Raw genomic sequence first — 26,698 nt, 5'->3', positions numbered from 1 at the left:
TAGGGACCTCAGCATGGCACTGCAGTCTCATAGAGGACACTGTAATGTGCTGTGTATCAACTTACCAGCTAAAGGCTGAAGTCCTGCTTCCACCAGATCTTCATATAGTTGTTTAACTGGATTCTGATGAGCCAGCAGTGTACCATGTAACCAGATGAGCAATATTCTGTTCCCATGTTCCTTGTAACTTTTTTTCCCTATGTAATACACAAAGTATTTTTTCAATATGCTGGAAACTGTATTTTGTGCTTTTGCACTTAAAAAGTTCCAAGAGGTTTTAGACTTACTCCTTTACTTTTATTACCTTTCTCATCTAGCAGAAAAATTAAGACTGAAGCTTACAAAAGTTTTTTTTTAAAAATCTCATTTTATCCTAACACTACTGTTAAGACATAAAAAACACCTAATGCATCTTAAAATTAATTTTTCCTTTCATTTTTCCCCAAGCTGTGGAAATATACCCTGGAGTAGTAGTAGCAAGTACAATATGTGCTGTAGAAGTACTGTCTTCCCAGCACTTGACAGGCCTGAAACCAGAAACTCCTGTTTCATGGCACCTGTGCAGACAGAGCATGAGCAAAATTGCTCTGTGTCATAAGGTTCCCCAGGTCCTGACTTGCAGCATGACCCCCAAGACCTGCTATGATGCTCATGGCTTCTAGTTTTGATCTCCCAAGAAAAAGGTTCCTTCAGGCCAAGAGACAGCGCAGAAGTGTCCCTGTACTGCTACAGCACTGCTTCCCAGGAACCAGGGACAAGGCTTATACCCCCTTATGGGGTACTCACATAGCTTAAAAGCAACACTGCCTTGTGGGGTTTTTCTATCCTATATATTTTGTCTGGCCATTCAGATATTGCTACCTGTCCACTGTTCTTCAATAGCTTTAATTTGTTCATCTGTGAACCTCCAGAACATAGCCAGTTCTTTCCATTCACGGGGTTTTAACTGGTTGTATGCTAGATTCCAAAGGGAGGAACGGATTTGCTTGGTCTGTGTGCTGTGATCTTGTTTGAAGGACACGCTGAAGTCTGACCCATTACCACTATGAGCTAGATGTGTCTGAAAAAGAAAGCAGATGATAAACTGTGTAACAGAGCTGGGAACCTTTGCTCAGTGAGGTCCTGTACAGGTGTAGCTGCTGACAGATGATTTACTCAGTGCCGGTAATGGAGGTGTGAATGGCTTGTAGAAACTGAAACAAGGAGTTCCAGTGTCTGTTGCTATGTATTACTGAGTTAATTGCTAAATAAGCCACTTTCTCTGGTACTTGATACACAAAAGCAAAGTAACAGCAAGTGTTGTGTCAGCACTGCTGTGCTGCTTGGTTCTGTCTATGTCATGTTTGGAGCACAGCTGGGTTTCAGGCACAATTCTCTCCATTTTCTCTTGCTTCTCAAAGCATTAATCTCTTCCTGGGGAGAGGGTAGGCATCATGGACACAGCTGCTCAACCTGTTCCTGCCTCTGCCCTGTCAGCTTCACTTGGCTGAAGTGGGGACTTCCAGATCCTTTGCTGGCAATATCAGCCATTAGGTTTATCACAGGGACTCCCATTCAGCAAAGTGTCTAAACACCAATGTGCACATGTGTGTTGAGCATGTTTCTAGTTTTATTCCTGCATAAGTAAAATCAGAAACCAAAACCACATGGATTTTACTCTCCCGATTAAAAGTGATGTTGCTACTGCATGCCTTTTGTTTGGGCATCTTGGCAAAAACCATGTCAATCATTGATTTCAGTCCTAGCTAAGCTGTGCCCAGGAACATTCCTAGGTAGGTAAACTCTAGCTATTTCTGTATTTCGTTACGTTTATGTACTAGTCCTGTTTCAAATAAATCTTCAAAGGGAAGAAATTTCTTTATGAATTTGATAGAGAATGACAAAGCAGATACTAAGCAAAAAAGGAAATGGCAGTAGTCCACATTTTTAAAATACTAAGCATAAAGTGCTTCATTCCAAATTAAATTCAGGAAAATACAGCAGGGTTATTTCCCAACCCTGAGAGAGACTTACAGAGAAGAAAAGTCACAGTTCAGTAACTAAGCATTGTCATGTATTTTTGGTTCCATTCATCTGATGATCTGATGCAGTCTTTATTTCACTTTATATTCAGACTTCTTAACACATGCAAAGTAAAGTTTAGGACATTCTACAGGACAGCATCAGGGTCTCTCTGATTAGATAATTTGCTTGTGATGTTTAATTAAAAAAAAAACCCACAGGAAAAAAATCTCAAGCAAACAAACAAACAAACAAACAAACAAAAAAAAAAGCCTTTGCAGCAGCACAGCTTCCCTTTGCTGCTAAGTGTGTTTTGAGGCAATGGCAAGGTGGGATAGTAACAGCTGCCTTCAAATCCAGTTAAACCCAGACTGGACAATGATAGGGAAGGGTTGGGTAGAAGTGATAAATAGAGAAGAGGGCAAACAGAGATGACAGTCACACTTTAGTATCATGTGCCCTTCCTCTCAGCTACATATTTCCTTTTGTAACTAAAGCTTTGTCACAAATGACAAGTCAGCTGAATGTAACAAAAAGACAGTCCTTAAAATAATGGTTCAAAATGCTGTAGTTCCAGTATGGTAACACCACCAGCATCGTATTCCATAGCTGTAAAATTTAAGCTGTTCCTGCACTCTCAGCTTCAGGCAACAGGATACAAATACTTACATTTTTATTTCCTGACATCTCTGGTGCTTTTGCAGAAAAGCATCTGCTTAACACCTTTTATTCTCTTCAGAAAATTCTGTGAATGATACCAAGTGGTTGAGAATACTATGGGCTTACTGCTGTCAGATTTCTTATGTCTTCTGTGGCAATGGACTACTTCTAATTCCTCTTTAAACCAAAAGAAACAATAATGTACCTGACAATTCCAGCTGAACTGGTGCAAATCAAATGCACAATACAGAGTGTTCATAGATTACTTTTGCAGTAATTAATCTAGATCTGTGATTTACCAGCCCTGTAACATTAAGTGTCAGGATTTGGCAACTCAGGACAGGAATGGGGTAGTAAAACCAGCTAATCCCTGTACCTGCTCTGAGACAGGATCAGTATGCTTATACACTTGGCTAACTCAGCAGGAAGCAAAGGAGTGAGAACAAAATCACAAATTGATATGGCAGTTACTTGTAGCCCTTTAGAGAAGCCCATCACTATGTAGTGTACTTTTAAGTAACAACTAGGGAAAGAAGGTGAGAAATTCAGACAACCTAAGCCATGTCCTTCACACTTGTTATGAAGTTCTTTTCCTTCTCATTGATTTAATTTTATAATTAACAGAAGAGGGAGCTTCTGTTGAAGTAGCTGAGCTCTTGCTAGCAAAGGACATCTTCACTCTGCTATTTTTCAACCATAGATTTTACTGTACCAAGGATCCAGGAATCAACGTGGATCCATGTTATCCCAGCCATGGTACCAATGGTACAGTTTGGATTTGGCTTAGAATCTCTCTCCATCCTTTATGTGTAGAGCACAAGGCAGGAAAATGCTAAGATGTGCTTACAGTTTTACAGCTAGTCAGGAATAAAGCCTGGATGGGCTAGAGACTTTCCCATTCCCAATCCTAACTTTTGTTCATCAAGGCCAGTCTTGCTGCCTGCCAAAAGGAACCACCTCAGCCAAAAGGCACTTCAAAATCAGAATTGGCTTTTCCCATAGGTATCTTATGTTTAATGAAAGATGACTCTTACCTGTTTCATGGCAAAATACCTTTCTGCTTTAATGATCATATCTACAATGAGGGCATGATGGCTCCTTGATGCTATGGCTAGTGCAGTCTTCCCATGCTGAAAGCAGAGACAATGAATCAGAACATTATCTTGGGTAAGTGTGTCATAGAAGAAAAATACAGGGGCTGATTACAGAGCCCATCCCTTTTTTATGGCTTTTGGGTAGCTACAATCAAAGTCCTATGCTCTGTAGAAGCTGTATCACCTCAGCCCAGGGGTGGTCACTTTTCTCACACACTAAACTCCCCAGAAACCTGCACTCAGACTTGCATACTTCATACCAGCTTGCACACTCCAGTCACTGTGTCCACATTCAAACTACCACAAACACAGTCCATTCCCATGCTATGGTTAAACTGGCATTTCAGATGGATAGGCTGGCAAAGTTGGCAATCTCCAACTTACAGGGCAAACCTGTGCCTTGTTTTAGATGGTAAGAGAAGGTGGCTCACAGAATAAAAAGGAAATTACTTTCTCATTACAGCTGAATGAAGCACAGCTGTAGGATTATGCTTCATGGGTATAGAAGGAGTCACAGTTATTCAAAGCCATTGCTGTAACACCAGCAGAGGTTTGCTCAGTCTTCCTGAACCCATCTCTCCTATCAGCACTTAGATGCACAGGCATCATGGTGGCTCTAAAGGGATTTCTCTGCAATTGTTTATTTTTAGCAGATCTGCACTGAGTGCAACTGCCTGGGATTTAAATATTAGTATTATTTTCCACATAACAAGTACTAGGCATTTCTAGAAAATTAGATCTAAAAGAAGTCAGTCCCTTAATTAGAAGTTTCATTAATGAAATTATAAAGTATTTCAGTTCTCCAGATAATATGAAGTTCCCTTTTGTATTTGAGTTCTAGCTCTTGGCTCTGCTCAAGATCATTCTAATTAACCTGTTTTTAGAAGAGCATCACATCAGAAGCCAAGGAACATGCATTTCATTAAATCTTTTGCATAGATATATTTTATATGCGAAGAGTCCAGAGACTACAAGAACTCCTTGGGCTCACCTCTGGAGAGGTGCTCTGCATTTCACAGAGGCAGAGAGAGGCAGTGATAAGGGGGGTATTTCTATACCCCTGTGATAGTATAGACACTGCTGGCATCCTGCATGCGCATGCAGCACAGCAGTCTTGCACAGGGGGAGCTCTCTGTGCACTCACAACCAAAGACAGAGTGCATTTCCTGACCTCTGACAGGAGCAGATGCATGGCATTCTATGGAGACTGAGTACTCCTGCTGCCAGGGCATGGAGACTAAAAAAATACTGTGCAATCAAAGCAGTCTCCCCTTCTTCCTGTCTATTGTTCAGCAAGGACAGTAACATTTTTGGCATCTCAGCACCAATTCAGTTTAAAGGGCACTGTACTTGCACATGTATCCAGCAGTGGCATGGTCTCAGGCGTCATCCAGCAAATAGGCAAGGAAAAAGCTACTCCAGGAAAGAAAACCAATGCAGAAAGGTGACTTGTTTCAGAACTTGTACTGGCACAGAGCCAAATTCTCGTAACAAGCTCTATCAGTTCTGCTGTAATACAAGGGCACTGCCTCCCCCAAAGACTTGCAGGTGCTTAAGGTCATAGGCAATAAGTAAGTTTTTGTGTCTGCCTTTGAAATACAAATAGGTTGAAAAAATTTCCCAGTGGCTAAGGTGCTGTTTAAAGTGGACAAGATTTCATTCTGGGTTGATGCCTATGAGAACTGCAGGTCTTTGGCAAGTGTAGGCATGATTCTAAACGGAAAGGCTTAGCTACAATGCAGCATCTTACCTCAGCACCCCAAAACATACCAACCATGCAACCCACACTCAGAGCTCCAGGCCTCATGTCAGGCTAGGGCAAAACAAGACAATCCTAATCCATAAAGCCTCATTTCTCATCAGGACAGTTTTGGGCAGGTGCGATGTTGCGTTATTTCTCCCGGTCCCGGGCAGCTCCGGAGTGCCCGGCTTGGGCCCTGCTTCTCGGGGGACCGGTGCTTGCCGCGATTCCCGGGCGCTTCTGCTGCTGCGCACCAGGGCGGGCTGGCCGCGTTCTGCTGTCAGCGTGAGGGATGAGACAAAGAGGCGAAGGAATTGTCCACTTTGTCCGCGTGGCGGCTGGAGGCTTTAATGGCCATGGGAGCCGCGGTGGAGAAGCTGTGAACTGCTCCCAGCGCCACGTGGACAAAATGGTGCTGGGACCCGGGAGGCGCGGGATTTTATAGGGGGCGGGACAAGGAGGGCAGGAGCCCTCCTGCCCAATGGGGACAGGCACCGTGGCAGTGACGTGGACCACGGCAACCAACAGGGATGCGGCAGGGGCGGGCATGGGGCTCTGTGGTGAATGGCGTTGCGGGGACGGGGTGACAGGCACAGAACTCTCCAGAGTGGAGAGGGGGGTGGTTACAGGACTGGCAGGGTGAGCTCCAATGGTAAGAGACCTGGAGCAGACCACCACGGGGAGGGGAAACACAGGGGGTGCACAGGGGTACACAGAACCGGCTAGCTAACACATATCAGAACCCCTAATCTGAACGCAACCCGGGATGCAACAGGCAGGAACTTTTTAAAGTTACAAAAGGGGGAGATTTTGCTCCTAATAAACATCAAAACCTTCAAGTCAGTCATACAGAATATCAAGAAAAGTGGTAACAGTGTAAAAGGGAACACTCAATCTTGCAGTAATTTAGCAAAATATGTAAATACTGGGTTTAGTACTCTGTTCTTTCAAAAGCCCTTCCCCAGCAACTTTGCTTTGGTACTTCTTCCAGCCATTAACATTGTTGTTTCTATCTTTCGGGCAAAGCATCATCTCAGTGTTTAAGTATCCATCTGAATGGATCTGGAATGTCACCATGATTCTAAGATGACCAGGAGTGCTAAAGGGCAAACTCTCCATCACTGCACCTGGTGAAGCTGCATCTCTCCTGGCACTGAGTACAGCTGCAGGTGCACAGTCACAAGGAGCCACAGGTCATTTTCCCCTCTGCAAGCCTAGACCATTTTTTCCATGAAAGGTTTCTGGAAGCAGTGTTTATCCTTCAAATCACAGAGCTTGGGAGTTTTATAGCTCTTCACCAAAACCATCAGATCTCTGCAAGCTGCAGGTGTAGCAATATAAAAAGAAGACTTCCTTTGTAGTTAGTTTTACTTAGCAAACACAACTAGCAACATGTGCTTTATGCATCTCTGTAAGGAAGATTACAGAACAAAAAATAAAATCATGTAATCCTTATATGTATGAGAAATGCAATTTACCTTATCCATGGTCTTGAGATTGCAGCCTGACTTGAGCAGGACTTCCACCAACTCCACATTGCCAAGATCAGCTGCCAGATGTAGAGGGGTTTCCTGCCTCTGGAATTGAACACATCAAATAAATGCATTGAGTCCAACTTACTCATAGAAATAACATGCTCACAGGTTGAATCTAAAATAGATTCACAACAAGAGGTGACCTTGGTGAGAAAATACTGAACAGAGGGAAATCCTTTAACTTCTGCCAGTTTTGTTTGTTTGGCAGAGAAGACGGCATATGGCATCTCTGCAGGAAAACCAGGCAGAAGTTCCAGCTGGCTCAGGAAAGGGTTGCTGTTATGCCCCTCTAATGTACTGTAAACTAACAAGCTTGCTCTTTCTCTTCCCTCTTAAAGCAATGTGCTTGGGACAGAGGGCTTCATGTGTCTGGCAACCCACACCCATATTATCCTCTCATGTAAAGTTTTGCCTGCTGAAATTCATGCCAAGACAACTGGATATCCAGTTTTCAGCAGTACGTTATGCCATCCATCCACAATACATCCACAATAGAACTTTTTAGTCATCCCTGCCACAAAATGATACACAGCAGAAGTCTACCTGCTCCATAATGGGTTCAGTGAACATTAAACAGCATACATACAAAAAAACCCCAAAACAAAATCATTAAACAAGGCCAAAGCATTAACAAGAAATACAGCTAAAATGGCATTCACCTTCAACTAAATCTTTGAGTCTGAAAGGAGGGTTATATAGTCTCTACATAGCTACATATACCCAAATATGTATTTATTTATTCTTTTACAGAAATCAGAGTAAGAAAATCCAGATATCTGCGGGTGAAATGCAGCAAATAATGGAGTAATTGTGGAAGCTCTGCATATATCGGAATGTTCTTTAGTACGTTTCTTGGGACACATAATCCTTCTAAGTTGAATGTTTTGTGCCTGTGCTTCTCTGATGTTGCAAGTTTACATTCTATTGGTCTGGTTAGAGAACTTCTTTGGCCTTTAGATCTTAACCAAAGGTTTTCACACTAAGAAACATGAGACTCAGGGTTCCAAATTAAAAGTCTCATCAGTTAATTTTACAGTTTACACTATGATCACACAATCTCATGTATTTACCTTACTTTTTTATTCCCATGAATAAAAAGTATTTTTTTAAATTCATACACCCTACTTTCTTTCCTGCAGAAATTTAGGGATACGTAAGTACCTACTGCAGGCAACTTCAGGCAAGCTAGAGACATAGTGCAAAATATTTCTAAAAGATGTGTTGAAGAAATTTACAGAATTCTCTGTTTTATGTGACCAGAAGATCTTGTCATTATACTTTACTCCAACCACAAATGACAGCCTGTATTCCACAAAAATGTGTATAAATTAATCTCTAAATGTGTATAAATTAATGTGTATAAATTAATGTGTACTATGTGTATAAATTAATCTCGAAATAAAATGAACAATGGGAAGGGGTGAACCACATATTTCTCAAAGACTCATCCTTGTTGCTATTGTGGGGAGCACCTCTACATGTCATGAGGGAGACCAGGCTGCATTTCCCCAGCAGTGAGCCACAGTGCCCTGACTCGAGAGGCCTGCTGGGACAGTCTTTCCCCTGAGATGGATGGCTGAGATGTAGGGTTGATGGGGAGGTTGTCCTTGAAGTGCCACAGGTGGCAGGCTTGTCTGTACACAGTTGGACCATTGTAGTCTGTCATGATCAGGAGCCAGTGTATGTGAGCTCTGTACAGTCTTCTGCCACATGGACCACAGGCACTGGATGTCACTGAGATTTTTGGAGGCCTAGCTGTTGGCCAGGTCACTGTAGTCGACCTCTACCACCACTCCCTCAGATATTGGATACCTTCTGCAGTAGTTTACTTGCCTTGCTGGTTTGCAGTATGTTCTTCAAGGAGACACTTTGCATTCATGCTCAGTAAAAGCCATCTCCAGAGACTTGTGAGTGGCTGCCTCTGTTATGATCCCCTTGTCAATCCCTAAGTCCCTAGAGGTGGACTCCCCTGAGCTTCCCTACATTCCCAACACTGGAGCAGTCAGGTAGCTGTGTGTTTAATTTATCTTGCTGACAGATGAATACTTGCTGCCTACCTAAGAGGTCATTCAGAGATGGACACCAGGTAGCTTTGCTTCTGTTGTTATTCTTGTCTTTTCCCTTTCCTGTCCTGCTACAGGCCAGGCTGCCTCTTTTGAATCTTCCCCATATTGTCCCTCAGCAGGAGCTGCTATTTCTCTTTCTAACCAAATCAGCTTCTATTTCCATCATCTCTCCTTGAGTTCAGGCACAATTATTATATTTGAGGGCTGAGTCTCTGGTTAAGCAAAGGAAATTCCCATTTTTACCTCCAGCTAAGTGAGTTTTCACTTACAGTGGCTTCAGAGCTTCTCAGGGTCCCTTTGCATGCTCCTTGACCAGGAAACCCTTATTCTCTTTTGAGGGCACTCGATGGCAGCTCAGTAGGCAAGGGCCAGACCCAACACAACGTTGGAAATCCCTGTATTTCATCAGGGCAGGCAAGGCTCCCCTCCTTCAGATGGTGTATGAATTACTTGGGCCTATATTCCTGCTAAGGCATGAAATCCCAAACCGCTGGAGGAAATTAGAGCCTCAGGCACGTGTCCAATTCCTTCCCCACATGATGCCACCTGAGAATTTACTACCTCCAGGAAAATCCCTGTGTGGAATTCCCAATTAGCTGTTAATTGTAACTCACAATAATCAAAACCATGCTCACAACACATACTAGTATGAAGAGTGTGATTATGCGAGGATATTCAAGGAACTGAGTGGGGTTACAAGAAGGTGGGAGAGACCTGTCCTGGGGAAGAAGAAGGGACAAATGCCATTCTTTCCTCTCTCAACAAAGCACCTCTCCAAGGAGGGAAATGAAAAGGTGTAATTGGTGATTTTCTCCATGAGATGGTCACCTGAGTACACCTGAGATTCATTGCAAGGCCCAGAAACACCAGAAGAGGCACAGGCCAGTACTTCTATCATCTCTCTACCAGGCAAAGCAACACAAAGTGATATGCAACACAGCAAAAGCAGAAATGGACATTAACAATTATAGGAGGTTTTATACAGCAAAAAAGGGATCAAGCATGACAGCACCAAAGTATGGCACACGTCAGTGGTGGATATGATCTACAGTGAACTGGCCAACAACTAACCAGGTCTCCAAAGGCCACTGACACCAAGCAGGGTGAAAGAATCCTGGTTAAGGTAAGGAAGACAGGTGTAGCTGTCCGTGGATGGGCTCAAACCAGCATCCTTTCAGTTAACAGCTACTCACTGATTGCATCAAAGAGACCTATGACCTTGTCATTCTGGGTTGCTCAGCTCTGCTCAGCTCTGCCCCTTCCCAGCTCCCTGAGCACCCCAGTCAATTAAGGTGGGGGCACAGCGTATGAAACAGAGAAGATGTTGATGCTGTGCAAGCATTATTCAGCAACAGCTTTAACAGCATTGTCTTTACCAGCCCTGTTTTGGTCACAGATCTAAAACACTACACGTGGTAGGTTAAAGGAAAAATTAACTTCTTTCCTGCCAAATGACAGTCTGCACTGGGCTTCCCTCTGAAGCCAATACCATTAGACATTTCTGTCATTTATTACACATGAACCATAACACTTGAACAATATATTACCCAATCGTTTTCTGAGTATACAGCATTGTGCTATCCTTATCTTGCTCAAACAATATTAGCACAGCATGTACCAGTGACTAATACATATGTATACACACAAAAAGATTAGGAGGGAACTTCCTTCCTATTTTTTTGTACCCTGAGTTCATAAGAGAAAAAAAAATTCAAGCAAAACCCACATAATCTCCCCTTTACCAATAAAGCTGTATAAATTCCCAGATTTTCTTACGTGATTTAAGGAGTTTATGTTGTGATTGGCATCCAAAAGGCTTTTTACTACTGGTAGATTATTACTGAGAACTGCTAAATGGAGAGGGGAATTCTTCTGCTGTGGAGGGAAAATAATAAATTATTATATTTGGGAATATTATTACAAGCTCATGCAAACAAGAAAGAGGTTCTTATTGAACACACCACTTGCAAAGGTGACATGCTCTAGCAAGAGGCTCAACACTGCAGAAAACACACCTGTATGTATGGAGTATACCAGAGGTGGTAGCCTGCTCCCACCCAGAAGCAGGTAAACAAACACAGCTGAGAAGACTGGAAATGCTGAGTGTATGGGGTGTGCATCAGTGTGCCACCACTTAGGAATGCAGCAAGGCACTCCTCTGAAGTGTTCCTACCTGGGATGGGATCCTGAGATCAGGATAATGTTTCTGCTCCCTCACAAAAGTGGCCTTGCCCTTTGTTGAATGGCCTGGAAACTGACTCGTTCTGTATTCAGTAAACTGATGTCAAAATCTACTTTCCAGGAACAAACCTTTGTCACATGTTGCTGCTGGAAATGCTCTTTGTACTTAAGTGACTTGATGTCATATTTATAAAGTACAACAAATTACAATTAGTAAGACAGAGTTTTTATTTTATTGATTATTTATTAATATAAACAGGGCACAGATTCAACACCAGTCAAAATTCACACCAGGTTGGTAAGATCACTTTGTATGTTGAACCTGTGACTGATCGCTTTCTTGCAAAATACAACTAAAGAATAATTCCATACCAGTACTATTCATGGTGCCAGGCACCAGTTCAGTGTCTTTATAATAGACACTGTGTAAAACATTTCTTCAGGGCTACAGAAAAATAAAGCAAGCTCTTATGCAACATTGTGATGGAAACGTTTGCAAAATGTAAGTTACAATTTTTTGAGTTGCTTCTGCTACAGAAAGCTAAGGAGAACAAGCAGCACAACAAGTATCTGACCTCTAAATCATTTCAAGCACAACAAATTGTTATTCCTTGATAGCCTTCTGCAAGGGGTCACTGATCAGGTCATAAGTCATGAAGTCCAGATTCTATTTTCATCCTGTACTGTGGAAGTGGAAAATAATTTTCTGTTTATAGAAAATCTCAAATATCTGTAATATCTAAACTGAGAGAGGATTTGGATAATATAGATACCTTTCTTTTTAAATTGCAAAGAAGGTTGGCATGCAGATTTTGAAGGCACTGAGGGTGCCTTTACCTGCAGTGTGAAAGCACTGAAATGTTTACTTACATTTTCGTTATCTTTACTCAAAATCATGTTGACTCTTTGCCCATAGCATTACTACTGCTAAATTCAAGCAGGGCGCTTTGCTCTTCTTCTCTGAATGCCTGGCCCTTGGCATAGCCTGGCCATGTCTATTCTGCACATCACCAGCCTGCTCAGGCACTCATTGGGCTGGCAACAGGATTTTGTCTCTATTGGTCTCTATGTGTTGCTAATCAGCATCTAGAAAACAAGTAATAGTGTGTCTAGGAAAAAATTCAAGGTACTACTCAATCTCATTCAGCTGTCTGAATTCCCATGGAAAGACAGGACAGGCTGAGCAGTGGAAGAAGAGTTATTCTGATTAACACTCACCTCAGGTTTAGGAACCAGGTCAATATTCTTATCAATAAGAAAAGTAACCAAGGATAGATGTCCATTCTGAATTGCAACCTGCAAAGCACTGCTATTGTTCTGAAAGAAATTTGATAGACAGAAAAATTTACATTTTTATTGCTGAACAAACAGTATTAAAGAGAGGTATAAATATAGGATAATCTTGCATTTAAATTTGTCTTAGTATCCCCTCCACCAATAAAACCTTTTGATAAAATGATACAAAATGAAGCACATCAGCAGTTGGCATGATATTTTGTCAACAGCGAAGGAAATTCCCGTTTTTACTAAATTACAACAAACATACTAAAGAACACCTGTATCCTATAGCCCCATCCAAATTCTCTTAAAAAACAGACAGATCAGCATCATCTATACTGTGCCATGGACAACAACAATGCCAACATGTCTCCTACTCTGTCACTCAGTTAGTCTGTTAGACCCTGACCAAGCAAGTATGGTCACATTAACCAGTAAATCCATAGAATAGTTAATAAATCAATAGAAAAATAAATAAAAAGAAAATAATTTTTTAAACTAAATTTTACAAAATAGTTCTGCTTAAATAAATAAGTTCTCATTCTGCTGGAATCATAAACTTCTTGCAGCAGGCTAGCCAAGGCCATTCAGCAGATATGAGTTGGACTGCAGTTCAGGAATCAGATGTAGAGAACAAGTTTGTCATCAGATCAGTCACATGCACTGCCAAAAACGAGGATTTTCCAGTTATCCTAGTTGGTCACATTTTCTAGTCATTTGTTGTACTAGTGGGCATACAGGAAACAAAAAGCTCCACCACAGTACTCCATCAAATAAAGCTAATGCTGTTTTACTTTCACATTGGTTTTATTCTGTTCATACTCTCTCCATTCCCCATTCTATTTTTTTAACATGTTCCATTAAAAAAAAAAAAAAAAATGCTGGTAAGGTCCTTTTCACAGCCTAGTATGTCCCACTAGGAGGGATACTGTGTACATACCTGTGTTGAAATGTTAATGTCACTCCCAGCCTCCAGTAAGAGTTCAGCACATTTTTCATGACCTCCTTCAACAGCCAAGTAAAATGGAGTTTCTCCATTCTGGACCAAAAGAGACAAAATGTCTGTTCTAATTTAAGAGAAGTGACTACAACAGTGAGACACAAAACACCTCCGGTAGGCTCCATCAGGCTCATCCAACTTTTGAATGACATGGCTACCCACCAGCAGTTAAGTGGCAGATGATGTTTATCTGGACAGATATATAGTAAGGTTTACAATACAGAAAACAATTCATAAATATTAATCATGCTCTTTTTGGTGGGCAGCAATTGTTGCCATTCAACCCCAGAAAACACCACTAGTGTGCTAGTACATACAATAATTCCAATTTCTGTCAGTGCAATGTCATGGATTTCTGACAAATTCACAACCCCAAGTGCTAGTTATAAGGAGAACTTTAAGTAGAAATAATCCTGTTGCATATTTATTTCAAATCTTTTCACACTGAGGAGTCTCCATGTCTCCACAGCAAGTCTATAAAATGGGATACATCAGCTACACAATTATCTAGCTCCTGCTTCTCAACATCTAAAATACACAAAGGTTTAATGAAAGTTACTCTGGTGTTTCGACAATCACAAAAGAATTAATAAATCGTAATTTTTATTTAGGATGTTATTCTGGTAAACTTAATACATTTTAGTACTTTGCTCATGCTATGGGAAAAGAGATCTGTTCCTATGCAGATCACAATATCTCCTGCTGGAGAGGAAGGTCATACCATTAGCCATGTCAAGACAGGGGCACAAGCAGCACAAACTTTGTGTGCAGAAGCAACATTCTTAGGCAAGCCTTGGGAACACGAGGGCTCCACATTTCAAAGAGGCTCATGAGCCTCACAACAGGCACAGCTGAAAATAGCAGACAAGCTGGATAAGAGGGAACTTCTCAACTCACCAGTCTGTCACTGATAAATGAAGAGGAGGGCCTTGGGTAGGAGTTACTCATTCTGCCCCGTGGCCCAGCAGAACAAATCATCAGCCACGTGGCAGGTTCCCACAGTGGGCATTCCAGCCCACAACAAAGGAAATTACCTTGCCCAGGTTGTTCCAGCTGCCCCATAGAAGAAACAGAAGAGACACAAACCCTTTGCAAAGCAAGAACACTGAGAGGAGCAGCTAGTGTGCACTTCCTTCCTCCACTCCATGTTTAAGCCTTAAAATGAACCTCAAGAGTGCATTAACTCAGGGATACAACCTTCCCAGCTAATACATAATTGATGAATATGCTAGCTGAGCTCGCCTACACTAAACTGGGAAAGCAAATTGGATAGGCAGTGTCTGCAGCTACTTTTGTGCAACTGAGGTCAGATGGGCAAGATACAAATTACCTCTGCTGAGGTGCTTGTGATGGTATGTGCTTGGTATGCAAGTCAAACTGGCTCAATGAATAGGCTGAAAAGCACCAGAAGTGCTTAAAAGTGAGATGTTAAAAGGAATGGGATCACATAGCTAAAAATGCTGTATGACAGAAAGCAAGGGGCTTAAGGCCTTCCTCTGTTCTTTTCTGCTAGTAGTTATGCAAGGGCTTGCCAAATGCAGGGGAAGATGTGTGCAAGGGATAGAGGTCAGAGGAAGACACTGAAGGAGTTAAGGGAGGTTAATTTATTGGACAAGGAACAAGGAAACGAGATGCAAAGTTACTAGGAAACCAGCAAGACTAATGAAGTATCCTCAGTGCCACGTCTCTTCCTTTAAAATTTGATTTTATAGAAAATTTTTCAAATCTCTAACTATATTTCTTTCAATAGTTTAGTGTACTTACCTGATTGAGGCCATTTATTTCCTCCCATTGTTCAAGCAAAATTTCCACAACTTCACTGTGACCATTTTTGGCTGCTAAATGCAATGCTGTGTTTCCCTCCTTTAAATTAAAATGTCAAATAATATATTTTAAAATCCAGAATAAAGATATTAACCAAAACCAACACAATGCCTTTGGTCTTTTATATACAATTTTTTCTTACATACAAGGAGAGGGAGGCAACTGCACACAGCATGTACCAAGATTCAGTCTAATCTTGATCTAGTCTGTTCTAGTTGGTTGTCTGAAAACTTCAATGTATACCAGCAAAAAGATCTGAAATTCTAACTCCTAATATAGGAACCAGAAGAAAACTTCAGATACTGGTTCCCGAAAGGGTGGGTACTACACCGAGCCCCCAAGACTACTGATTTAAAGAGTAAAAAAACCTAGGTCAGAGTATAGAAATTTGTCATGGCTTTGATATCAACATCACAGTCTTTGATCTCTGACACCATCAGTGCAATTTCTTTCCAGGAAATTAAGAAACACAAAACAGAAACAAAACCAAAACCAAAGCACCACACCACCAAGCAAAAAAAAAAATTAACTAACAACCTCAGGCAGAGCAGCAGCTTTTGAACTAAAAGAAAATGTAAGCATACAAAATAGTATAAAAATGGCAAAAAATTTTAGGAGAATCCTAACTCTCAGAAAAATGAGAGTCCAGAAGAGTTTTTCATTCACAGCATTGAGTGGTAAGATGTGGGAATCCTTTTTAACATTGATGGTTACAGTGTGATTTGGTTTGGCGACCCAGGAGATGAGTTTCTGTCCTGGCTTCTTACTTAATTTTCAGGACCACAGCATTTACCTCCTGGTGCTCTTGACACCTTTAACCTGCTAGATATCTGGGATAACACTGTCTTTCAACCTCTGCTGATAAACTGCTTAGCATAGCAGAGCTCTGGGTGGCACCGCAGCTTTTAAACTATTACCAGAAAAGCAAAAAATCCAACATCTCTTTCTGAGTGCTTACTTATGTGGTTCTGTAAATGCAGTATCTGACTTATTCACATTTTTTTATGTATTTGTCCTTACAATGCCCCAGATGCAGAAAAATACTAACCTGCTCATTCCAGAATAGTAAAGTGAGGAAAAATAAATTTAAGAGCAGACTTCAAAAATTAATAAGATACCTTTAAATACAGTGTCAAAGCAACTCAATCAGATTGCAACTCAATCAGGTATTAAGGCTGAAAAATAATTTATAGGTGTTTATTTTCATCCTGAAGCTTTTAAACACCTTTGAAAAATTGGTCACACAGTGACACACAGTAAAATACAGAGAAATATGATCTCCCAGAAGAGGCTGACACCTTTATCACCAGGCTTCCCCACTTCTCTCAACAGAGAGCATATACTAGTCTTGCTTTGCATAAATTATGAATGTGTACGGAAAAGTCTCCTGGCAATCATCCCCCTGTCTTCCCTTTACCACTGAAAAATCATCATCCTTTTATATTTATTGGTCCCATATATTTCTGTAACATCTGTGCAGAGCACTCAGATATTCGATTGTATAATAATCACAATGAAACAAAATAATCTTTCATAAGCACATTTGTAGTTGTACTTCTGTGGAAAAGAAACATTTACCTCATCTTTTTCAGATGTAAATAGCTTCAGAGCAATCAAATTTTTTATCATGTCAACATGGCCTTTTTCAGAGGCCAGAAGAAATGGCTTTTTACCTTTCTAGAAAACAATTATGTAAAGAAACATAGTATTACAGAAAGTAGAAATACTTTACTTCTAGTTACTAGATATATGGCATGCATATGTAAATATGTATCCTACATAAAAATTTATGTATCATATGACTAAGGAGATTAACACAATAGTAGATACATAGAAAAGCAGTAATTAGAATTATACTTAGTGTATACAAACAGATCATACATCTTTCATATCCTGAATAAAATATATAAAAACTGTTTAGAAATTGTAAAAACGTGGAAAATACACTCAAAATCTTTTAATCCTATTTTTTCCTCAGTATGAAAATCTTAATTAAAATAACTGTGTCATTAAAAGTCTGAGGATGCTCAGAAACAGGCCAAAAAGAAATTACAAAATTTATTTCCATGGGTGAATTTGTTTGATCCAAATTCTGGAAAGAGAGACCAAAACTGACATGTCTCAGAAGTTTCATCCAGGAGGCCTGAATTTAGCACTGTACATTGTAGGGGGTTTTGGTAGTGTTGAAACTACCAAACAGAAACTTTTCAAACCATTTACGAACTCAACTGCAGAAAGTTAACTTGACACAAAACCATACCACTGTTCAAGACATTAAGGCATATAACCAGCTAGGTAAAATGGCTTCATATAATTTTAGGTAGGATTCACATCACTACCAGTACTGTCTATAGAAATGTCTAGAAAAAAATGCATGCACCTAGTAGAGAATTATGATGCAACCTCAACAGGTGGTTGAGAAGGTCCTTCTTCATCTTTCCCTTCCCAGGGCCTAAACCTTCAAAGGTATGTTTTGTTAAATTAACTCTGTTTTGTCAGACACATCATTTGTAAAAAGAACTCAGAATTTTACACCCTTGGGTCAATAAAACTCAAGAAACTCAGAAAAAATAAAGGGAGATTTGTTCTTTAGGTGTCAGATCTCACAGGAATAAGTTTTCCTCATGTCAAGATAAAATATCTGACTTAGCTACATAGCATTTCAAAACAAGATCCCAACACTGTGGAAATTAAAAATAAAAACACAGAAAACCTGATGAGGACAAGGCACTGTTGGAGAGTCTGCACCACTCTAGGATGGCTGCACAGAGTTCTATGTTTTACATTGGTGAAACATGTCCATGTTGGCCATAACTGGCATGTTTTGGTAAGGGCAGGGGTCTGTGAAATTGAGCTGTGTGGGAAATGTCAGAGGCTGTCCTGTGCTGGTCACAGACATTTCCAGCTGGCTCCACAGTAGATCAAACTGCCCCACGATGTGCCAGCATTTAACCCACCACAGAACCAAATGATGCCTCTATGTAAGAATGGCTAGGCACTGCTGTGGGAAGGATGCACAAGGAGAGATGCAGCAGGAGACACAAGACGCAAGGAAGGAGACACAGGGGAAGGTATACCACAGGTGACTACAGCCCATGCAAGAAGCTTTCTGGAGCAGAGGAAAATAGTAAGAAGCAAAGAGCAGAAAAAAAAGGAATTGATTGGGGACTGAGCCCAACCTCCTCTGCCTCCCATTGTCTTACCACAACTAAGCATCACTGATGCATCAAAAGCAAGGACAGCAGAGGGTGTCTGCAGGCCAACTGAAATGGGCAAAGAGGGAGGAAAGGTGTTGCCCCTAAGTTCTTGTCTGGCTGCTTCTTTTACCTGTTTCTCAGCATCCAAGTGAGTAATTAAAAGTATATGTAACTGTCAATAAACTAAAATTCATTGAATTTCCCCAAGTCAACATTGTTTCCCCCAAAACAAGAGCCTCATGACATCAAAGAAATAAACAGAAACACACTGTACCCCATCGGGTTTGTTCAAGTCATTCAGATGAAGATCTTGAAGGAAATAATCAACTATTTTAATGCTGTTGCTCTGAGCTGCAAAATGTAGTACGTTCATTCCTTCCTGAAAAATGATAAGTCAGTCTGTAAGAATGTTTGATTTTTTTCCTAACATAAACATGTTTAGGGTTGGTAAAAATTTGTCATCAACAAACCTCATTCCTAGCCTTTTGATCAGCACCTGCTTTAACTAATTTTCGCATTATATCCAGATTTCCAGTCCAGGCTGCAAGATGAATCACTGTCAGGCCGTGCTTCAAATAAAATGACAAAGGCAGAAATTACCACCAAAATACCTCAAGCCAAATTTCTTTAAACCTTTTTGACTTATTCAGTGTATCAGTGGGTTCTAATCTGCAGGCTTTTAGAAAAGCAATATGAACACCTGACAGTGTGGGTGGGATTCATCTCACTTAAATTAAGCTAAATGCAATAGAACAAGACCTAGATAAATGTGACTTCTTCACAGAAGGTCTGGAATCTCTAGAGAAGGACAGATCCCATTTTACAACAGAGGAATTAAGTCCTACCTGGAAATTATTTTCTCTCTCCAGAAACCATGTAGATAGATAGTCCTAGGTGCAGTGGATGACATTTCAAGTGACAATATGCAATGACTATACTTCTACGAGTCACCATAATTTTCCATTTAGACCTCTTTCTAATGTTCTCACTTCTCAAATTCTCTAAAACCTTTTTCTCTTATAGGAAAAAATGAACCCTGTTTTGAGCATCTTAAAAACAAAAGGACTAGCTCAACTCTGTGCTGCTGCGGCCTCACCTCAAGTGCTGGGAGCAGTTTCGTGTGCCACAATACAAGGATATAAAGCTATTAGAGAATGTCCAAAGGAGGAACCAAAGATGGTGAAGGACTTTGAGGGGAAACCATATGAGAAGCAAACTTGGTCTGCTCAGCCTGAAGGAGACAGAGGGTAGCCCTCACTGAAGTTACAACCTCCTCGTGAGGGGAAGAGGAGGGGCAGACACTGACCTGGCAGGACCAGAGAAAATGGCATGGAGCTGTGTAAGGGGAGGTTTAGGTTGCATATTAGGACACCTCCTCATATACCCTGTTCTGCACTTCTAATCCTTCTAGAGGCTCTGCATGGGACTCACTCCACTTTACCAGTCTTTCGCATATTTGCAGAAATTGCAGTGGGAAACAGGGGAGGGCAATATGGAATACATACCTGGCATGCAGGCAATAAGATAAATCTAGGCTTCAGCAAAATTTGTGGTTGTGGCCTAAAAGTCTGCACTGAAATACCTTCCAAGTTAAGAACAGCTGGAAGCCAGTCATAAGCAATGCACTAGGCATCCATCCTGGAAATGCTATTTAACATCTGCATTAATGACCTGAATGATGGGCAGAATGTACCTGCAGCAAACTTGGTATTAAATTGGGACAAATGGCTGATAGATTATATCGGTATGCTGCCATCCAGGGAAACTTTGACAGGCTGGAGAAATGGCCTGGCAAAAACATAACAAAATTCAACAGGCGGAAATGCAATGTCCTGCCCCTGGGAGGAGCAATCCCAGGCAGCAGTACTGGCTGGGGACAGCTGCCTGGAAAGCAGTTTGGCAGAGGAAGACCTGGGGGTCCTGGTGCGCACTAAGTTGAACATGAGTCAGCACTGCACTCTTGCAGCATACAAGGTAAATAATGTCCTTGGCTGTATTAGGTAAACACTGTGCCCTGTCCAAGAGAGGTGCCTTGTGATCACTCAGGTATTCAAGTTATCCAATACTTTGGGCAATGTGTTTTTCTTCTAAAAATGCTTTTTTCATACAAATATGTGCAGTTCTAAGACAAACCAGAATTTTTACTGCAAGCTCTTAATTTTTGCACAATTGGGAGCACAAGAAAATTATCTGTTTTTACTCAAAGGAGTTCCTATACATGTGAATCAAAACAAGTAAACCAGCTTACCTGATCTGCCATGTCAAGCCTAGCTTTGTGATGAAGAAGAAAATCCACCACAGACACATGGCCTCCCGCAACAGCAAAATGGAATGCTGTGCGCTTCAGCTAGAATAAGCAAAGCTTTGTTTGTCAGGTCTGTAATACAGTTCTTTCCCTGTACATGTGGTCAGGATTTTGGAATTCTCTGATTGTTACCAAATGTACCTGTTAATATATACTTTTTCATATTTCTCCTTCAACAGTCCCACTTGATCTTTATCTATATATTTTGTTTTGTTTCCTTGGATAGAATTTAGATATTGGTCTTAGAGAATTCTTGTAAAAACAGAATGATTTTGTTAGTCTAGATACTATTGTCCTTTCATGGAAATGTCAAAATGTGATTAAGTAGTCAAACACTGCATAGAGGAGGTGTTTGCAGTACAAGAAGCATCCTTGTTTATTATATTATTGCATGGTGTAGTTTCAATAGCTGAGGTCTATATGTATGTAGTTAGACTTGCTTTTGGTATCCTCCTTGCTTTTGACTAAACTTCTGCAATGCAAGCCAAGATTTCTCCCTCACTCAGTTAGTCATCTTCCCATACTAAGTCATCATCTACATAAATGAAAGCTACCACCTTGCAAACAGTGAGTAATTTTACAGAGGTGAATGAGCACAGTGCTTCTCAAGAAGACTTCTGTAAAGTTATTAGTGGTATATATTTAAAAGGGATTTGTTAAATTGATTAAAATTTTATTGGAGAGAGTTTTGCTTTCAGTTAAAGTGGGCATAACTGGGTTTAACATTAGTCACTAATAGTTTCCATACAATAATGTCTAAGAGATTTAATCAATTAATTTTAAAAGTCAGTTTGGATTTGTTTTCTTAGCTTCTCTGAAGATCACCTGACTTATATAAATTTAAATTTACAATCATATGCATCAAAAGGAATAAAAAGGTGGGATTTATGATGTGTATTTATGTCAGAAAAAAACCTCTTGTACTATAGAAAGAGTACTATCAAAAAGCTCATCTTTTGACAGCCTTTCTTATTTGACTTGAGAGTACAGAGGCAGGAATGATCAACATTAACAAAACAAATGGCTTTGCCAGCATAAGCTACATCCCTACTAGGATAATCAATCAAAGCACAATGCCTCTGCAGCTGTGTTAGTAACTCTCTCATCTAATTTAAGGATGACAGAGAAAAGTTTCAAACTTCTGAACTGAAAATGTATTTCGTTTAACTTCCTGAATTCTGGAAAGCAAGAAGGAAGAAAGAACTACTTTAAAGTGACCTTTTAGAGTGTAATTCAATTGATACTCTCAGTATTCAAGGGAAGTGTGCTCAGAGGAAATGTTTGTCTCCTTGTCTGTTTAATAAACAAATCAAGGAATGCACTATACTATCTTCTAAATTCCCCAGTGAGTGAAAATGCATGTGGGCATGGGAGGCAATATTTTCAGAACCCAGAATAAGTAACACTGGATACTCATGGGTAGATGATTTATATGTAGCTATTGAGAGGGCACTGTTACACAAAAATCCCAGATTAATATAATGACTGCTTGGTTGGTGTTGAACTACCTCTCATGTGGAACACAGTGCTATATTTAGCTACTGTGAAGTATATATCCTCAAATTTTAGGCCTGGTGTTGAAGTCAGCATAGGAAATGCATTTTTGTATATCTAGGGTAAATCTGAACTCTGAGCTCAGGCTGGAATCAGAGGACATTGTAGAATGCTCCCACGGTTCCATGCAAACCAAAGAGTAATACTTCTTTTTAGAAATTTGTAATGCTAGCAGCATGAATACATTCTTAAAGAGACTGTGAGGTAAAGTCATCCCACTCAAAAGGATGGAGAATTTGAGAAATTAATCACCAAAGAGCTCTGAGGAAACACTAGAGCAGGGGCACAATTGAGAAGTCCTCAGTTCCCAATGTGATACACTGACTACTGCAAAACCTGAGAGTTAAGCTGTAATGTCTATAATGGCTGTATGAAGTGATTTCTTCATCAGGTCCTACAGGGCACTTCTGCAGCTTCACTCCTGCAGCTGAGGGGGCATGCTGGCATTCCCCCATGCAACCCCAAGGACTCACCCTTCACATCAGTTATCTTTCAGGCACTTTATACTCACCGTATCTACAGCATTTATGTCAACATTCTTTTTAAATAGCTTTTCCATGGTATCCAAATTGTTCATTTTAGCAGCATATTGAAATTCTCTCTCATCTGGCAGTACTGTGGGAAAACATGATAAAAATCCCCGTATTATTAAAAAAGTAACCATAACCAACATAAGGGATGATGATACTGTTTATACTTTCTGTTCTTTGTACTGATTTAATGTTATAAGAATCACTTGCTTCTCATCATCAAAGCATTTAATGACTAGGTTTTTCTCCTTTAGAGACATCTGGCTGATATTTCTAGTTTCAACTTTTAAGTGCAACTAAAGGGAGACTTTTCACAACATGGATTACCAGAGTTGGCACTCACAGGAACAGTTTGTTTATGAAGCTCTTACTACCTAACTGCATCTCAAATTACTGCATAGGCATAGCAGTGAATGCTACAAACTTCAGCATTTATTTCCTATTCTTTGAGAAATTGTTCTGTTTTAAAATACACCACCGAAACACAAAATATGTAAAGCAGTAACCAAACAGTGTGACATGACTGGAAAAACAAACAAAAACAAACAAAACCCACTTTTAAACTGAGACCTTCCTTTAATGTTTCAATCCAAAAATTAGCATCTGTTTGGTCAGCTGAAGTAGCAAGACATATTCAGTAACTTTGAAAAATAAAATTCCAGTGTCTGATAGTAACCCTGAAAAGTAAAATTTCAGTGTCTGACCTCCTTTAGCTGGAGGTCAGAATATTTTTCATGTTTTTTTCTGTAACATTTCATTAATCACTTTAAAGAAAATCATGTAACAATTACACCAGTTGCAAAAAATATTAGTACATACTTTTAATCCAATAGCATGTCACACTTAAAATATAATTAGATGTCTTCTGTCTAGACTATTTTGGGCTGAAGGCCACTTATCCAATGATATCACTAAGGAGGCACCACTCTGTTGGACCAGGAACTACAGGAATTATTTATTCCTTAGAGCCTTCTCAGGCAAGTTCATCCTACTGTATTATGTCTAAGTTCATTAATGCCTAATCAGGACACAGCCTGAGGCACTATGACTGCAGAGCATACTAAGGAAAATCAGAATGGCATTCACTTAATTGCATTTATATGTTCCCTGTAGCAATCATCCCAGGGAGAATAATCACATTTTTATTGTACAAAATGAATCAGAAATTAAACTGGATACTTGCAAAGGTGTTTCCAGTTTTCCTAAGAAATTATCCAAGTGCCTCAAATAAAAGAATCATCCTTCCAAACTTCTCTGGCAATCACAGCGTATGTGTTATTTGTATTATGACATGCAGACACAAGGAAGGAAAAAAAAAAAAAAGCTTTTGCAAATAAAAATGCTCTCCTGGCATTTGTGACAAGGAGCGTGGATGACAGCAAAATCATCATTATGAACAGTGATCTTTGAAGACTAAATGCCTCAGTCCCAGTTTTCATAGTCGTTACCTTAGGAAGTATCCAACAGAGCTTTCTACTAACTTGATTTCAAACTCAGATAAACCAATGGTCAAAGGATACCTTGCTCAAGGCAAATTTATGTCAAATGTGGAAAAAAAATACAGCACTAATTAGCAGTAATTAATTACAATAAGGCCACATTCATTCCTGCTGACTGCTGTCTTACATGAGGATGCAAAGATAAATGCATCTCAGGACAATTAGGAACAACCCCAAGACTTTACTCTACTGCCTTCAAAAACAAGATAAAATTATGTTTCTTTACTGTATATGCATCAGCAAGGAAAGTTTTGCAGTTCTAACAAAAAATGAAGTGTTCTTTTCTCTCTTGTTGAGAAGCCATGAATTGGCCATGTGCTGCTAAAAAAACCTCTTCCTCTGTATATTATATTTCTTAATAATCTCTCTTCATACTTAGTGATTCAGGAGTTGAGAACTATGACAACGTAGACACACCATAACTCTGATTTCTTGCCCAAACTTTTGCAGTATTTTTTTTTCATGTATGAAATTACAGGAGTACATATCCGTCAGACTAAGCTTTATGGAAGCCTTCTATCCAAGCAGGGGTCTCCAAGATTTAGTACTTTTCCTGTAACTAGCAATTACTCTATTTTCAAGTAACAGCAGCAATCAATTATCTGTGTGTGACTGCCAGGCTTTTTAGGGGGTATTTTCTTTGGCACCATACAAAAAGTCTGGTGTATATAATAACAATATATTTATATAGTAACAATTTAATAGCTATATTCCAGAGTTTTTTTGAGCTAACTGAAATTAGTACTTTGATTTCCTCTACTGATACAGTTGGTCTCCTTCATAGAGAGCCCTGCCAGCAGTATATTGAACATCCCAAGATTTTTCATTTTTGGAAGAGCAAGGAAGTAATTAAAAATGCAGAAAAGTAAATTGCTTAGTTGACGTCAAAAGAAAAAGTAAGGTATTGTCAAAATTTGGTTTTTTTTAAATTTATGTCTTACTTTAGGGGCCTCATTCTTTCTTGCAGGAATACCACAAATGAGGATGATTTCCAATGAATTAAGAAAATGCAGCTGAGGTTTAGTACTTACAGAACAGTGAAGTGTGTATCCCTACCTCCCTGGTCTGCTTTTAACTTCCTGTTGTGATGTCAACAAGATGAAATCCACATCTTAAAAAACACATGGGAAAACAACCCCTGAATATGAATTGGCTGAAGAGGTCTAGGGGAGGTAAAATTTAAAAAAAAACAACAATATTTGGATTCAAATGGCACTAAAAGTACATTTACCCTGTTGTTTCTAAAAATAAAATAATCTATTTAATTATCTAGTAACATTTTTAAAGTTTTCTCTGGGTTTTCTTTTTACTGGAAATAAAATTACTAGAGCAATGTAGGGATCTTGTTAAGTCACTACGATTTTTTTCTAAAATAGTAATTTGCCATTTCAAAGAAGTCATGGGAAAAACTACTTATTGAGTTCAATTGTGATATTCCATAGTTATTTTCTTTTTCTGCCCTCTTTACCAGCCTGGGAGCAAGAACCACAGCCCAAGATAATGGCTCCTGGCTGTCACACTGTGATCACAGGACTGGGCCGAAGCAGGGTTTGGCAACTACCTCTCAGTTTCCACAAATCACCTGTTTTCACTAACTACAGCTCACACCAGAGCAGTTCTTTCACAGACTGGTTTGCAGGTTGAAGGCTGGAGACCCCATCACTGGGTTGCGTTTCTGAGTGCAAGATCCTGTGATTTCTGTGTGCCTCCCAAAACTGGGTGATTGCCTGTGAAACTGATGGCAGATGGTCAGCTCCAGGGACGTGACTAATACCACTGAACCCTCTCAGAGCAGTTCAAAGGGAAAGTTAAAGCAGAGCAGTGGGCAATTTGTAAGACTTGCCCCTGGGGACACCACATGCCAAAGCTCAGCTCCCAGCCCCACATCCACACGTTTGCTGATGTCTTTTACTAGATGTATAACAGCTCGTGTTCAACGTTGCCCTTTCCAACCTCCACCGCTCATTTTGTTCTCCGGTCAAGGCAAAAAGCAGGTTTGCGTGGGTCCCAGCAGCCCTAACGGGGCCTGGCACACTGCCTCCAGGGAAGGCACCGCGGCTGTGCCGGCCGCAGTGCGGGAACTCGGAACTGCGCTGCCCGCCTGGCAGCGCTGCCCCCCGGGCGGCCTCGCCTCCAACCCCCGCAGACTCACGGCCCTCGTGGCTCACTGCCACGGCTCCCTGCGCGGCATCCTCCCCGGCGCGGAGCAGCCGGCTCAGGCCCTTCATTGCTG

The 26,698-nt window shown here is 40.4% G+C and overlaps 1 protein-coding gene and 1 long non-coding RNA gene across 4 annotated transcripts in view; one reads left to right on the top strand and one right to left on the bottom strand.

The window, feature by feature from the left end:
* Positions 1-26,698, bottom strand: part of ANKDD1B (ankyrin repeat and death domain containing 1B) — a 28,386-nt gene extending 1,688 nt beyond the window's left edge. Inside the window, exons 1-15 of one of the 3 annotated variants that reach the window (XM_054003937.1) lie at positions 26,618-26,698; positions 22,948-23,051; positions 20,826-20,924; positions 19,048-19,146; positions 18,852-18,956; positions 16,959-17,057; positions 15,321-15,419; positions 14,454-14,609; positions 13,497-13,595; positions 12,497-12,595; positions 10,874-10,972; positions 6,975-7,073; positions 3,696-3,791; positions 862-1,060; positions 66-197 (exon numbers count right to left, since the gene is read on the bottom strand). In XM_054003937.1, coding sequence (XP_053859912.1) covers positions 66-197; positions 862-1,060; positions 3,696-3,791; positions 6,975-7,073; positions 10,874-10,972; positions 12,497-12,595; positions 13,497-13,595; positions 14,454-14,609; positions 15,321-15,419; positions 16,959-17,057; positions 18,852-18,956; positions 19,048-19,146; positions 20,826-20,924; positions 22,948-23,051; positions 26,618-26,693 — 1,660 coding nt within the window. In that variant the 5' untranslated portion in view covers positions 26,694-26,698. Of the gene's footprint in view, positions 1-65; positions 198-861; positions 1,061-2,280; positions 2,373-3,695; positions 3,792-6,974; positions 7,074-10,873; positions 10,973-12,496; positions 12,596-13,496; positions 13,596-14,453; positions 14,610-15,320; positions 15,420-16,958; positions 17,058-18,851; positions 18,957-19,047; positions 19,147-20,825; positions 20,925-22,947; positions 23,052-26,617 lie in introns of those variants that run through there. The other 2 variants (XM_054003938.1, XM_054003940.1) reach the window with 2 other exon arrangements.
* On the top strand, positions 20,863-25,688 carry LOC128822269 (uncharacterized). The gene is made up of 3 exons (XR_008441425.1): positions 20,863-20,952; positions 25,234-25,366; positions 25,433-25,688. It is a non-coding gene; the product is annotated as an uncharacterized LOC128822269 (long non-coding RNA).

This window comes from Vidua macroura, chromosome Z (genome assembly GCF_024509145.1).
Source record: "Vidua macroura isolate BioBank_ID:100142 chromosome Z, ASM2450914v1, whole genome shotgun sequence".
In the NCBI taxonomy this organism is placed as follows: Eukaryota; Metazoa; Chordata; class Aves; order Passeriformes; family Viduidae; genus Vidua; species Vidua macroura.
The sequence above is the reverse complement of the archived record's forward strand: the minus strand, read 5'-3'. Positions and strand labels throughout refer to the sequence as shown.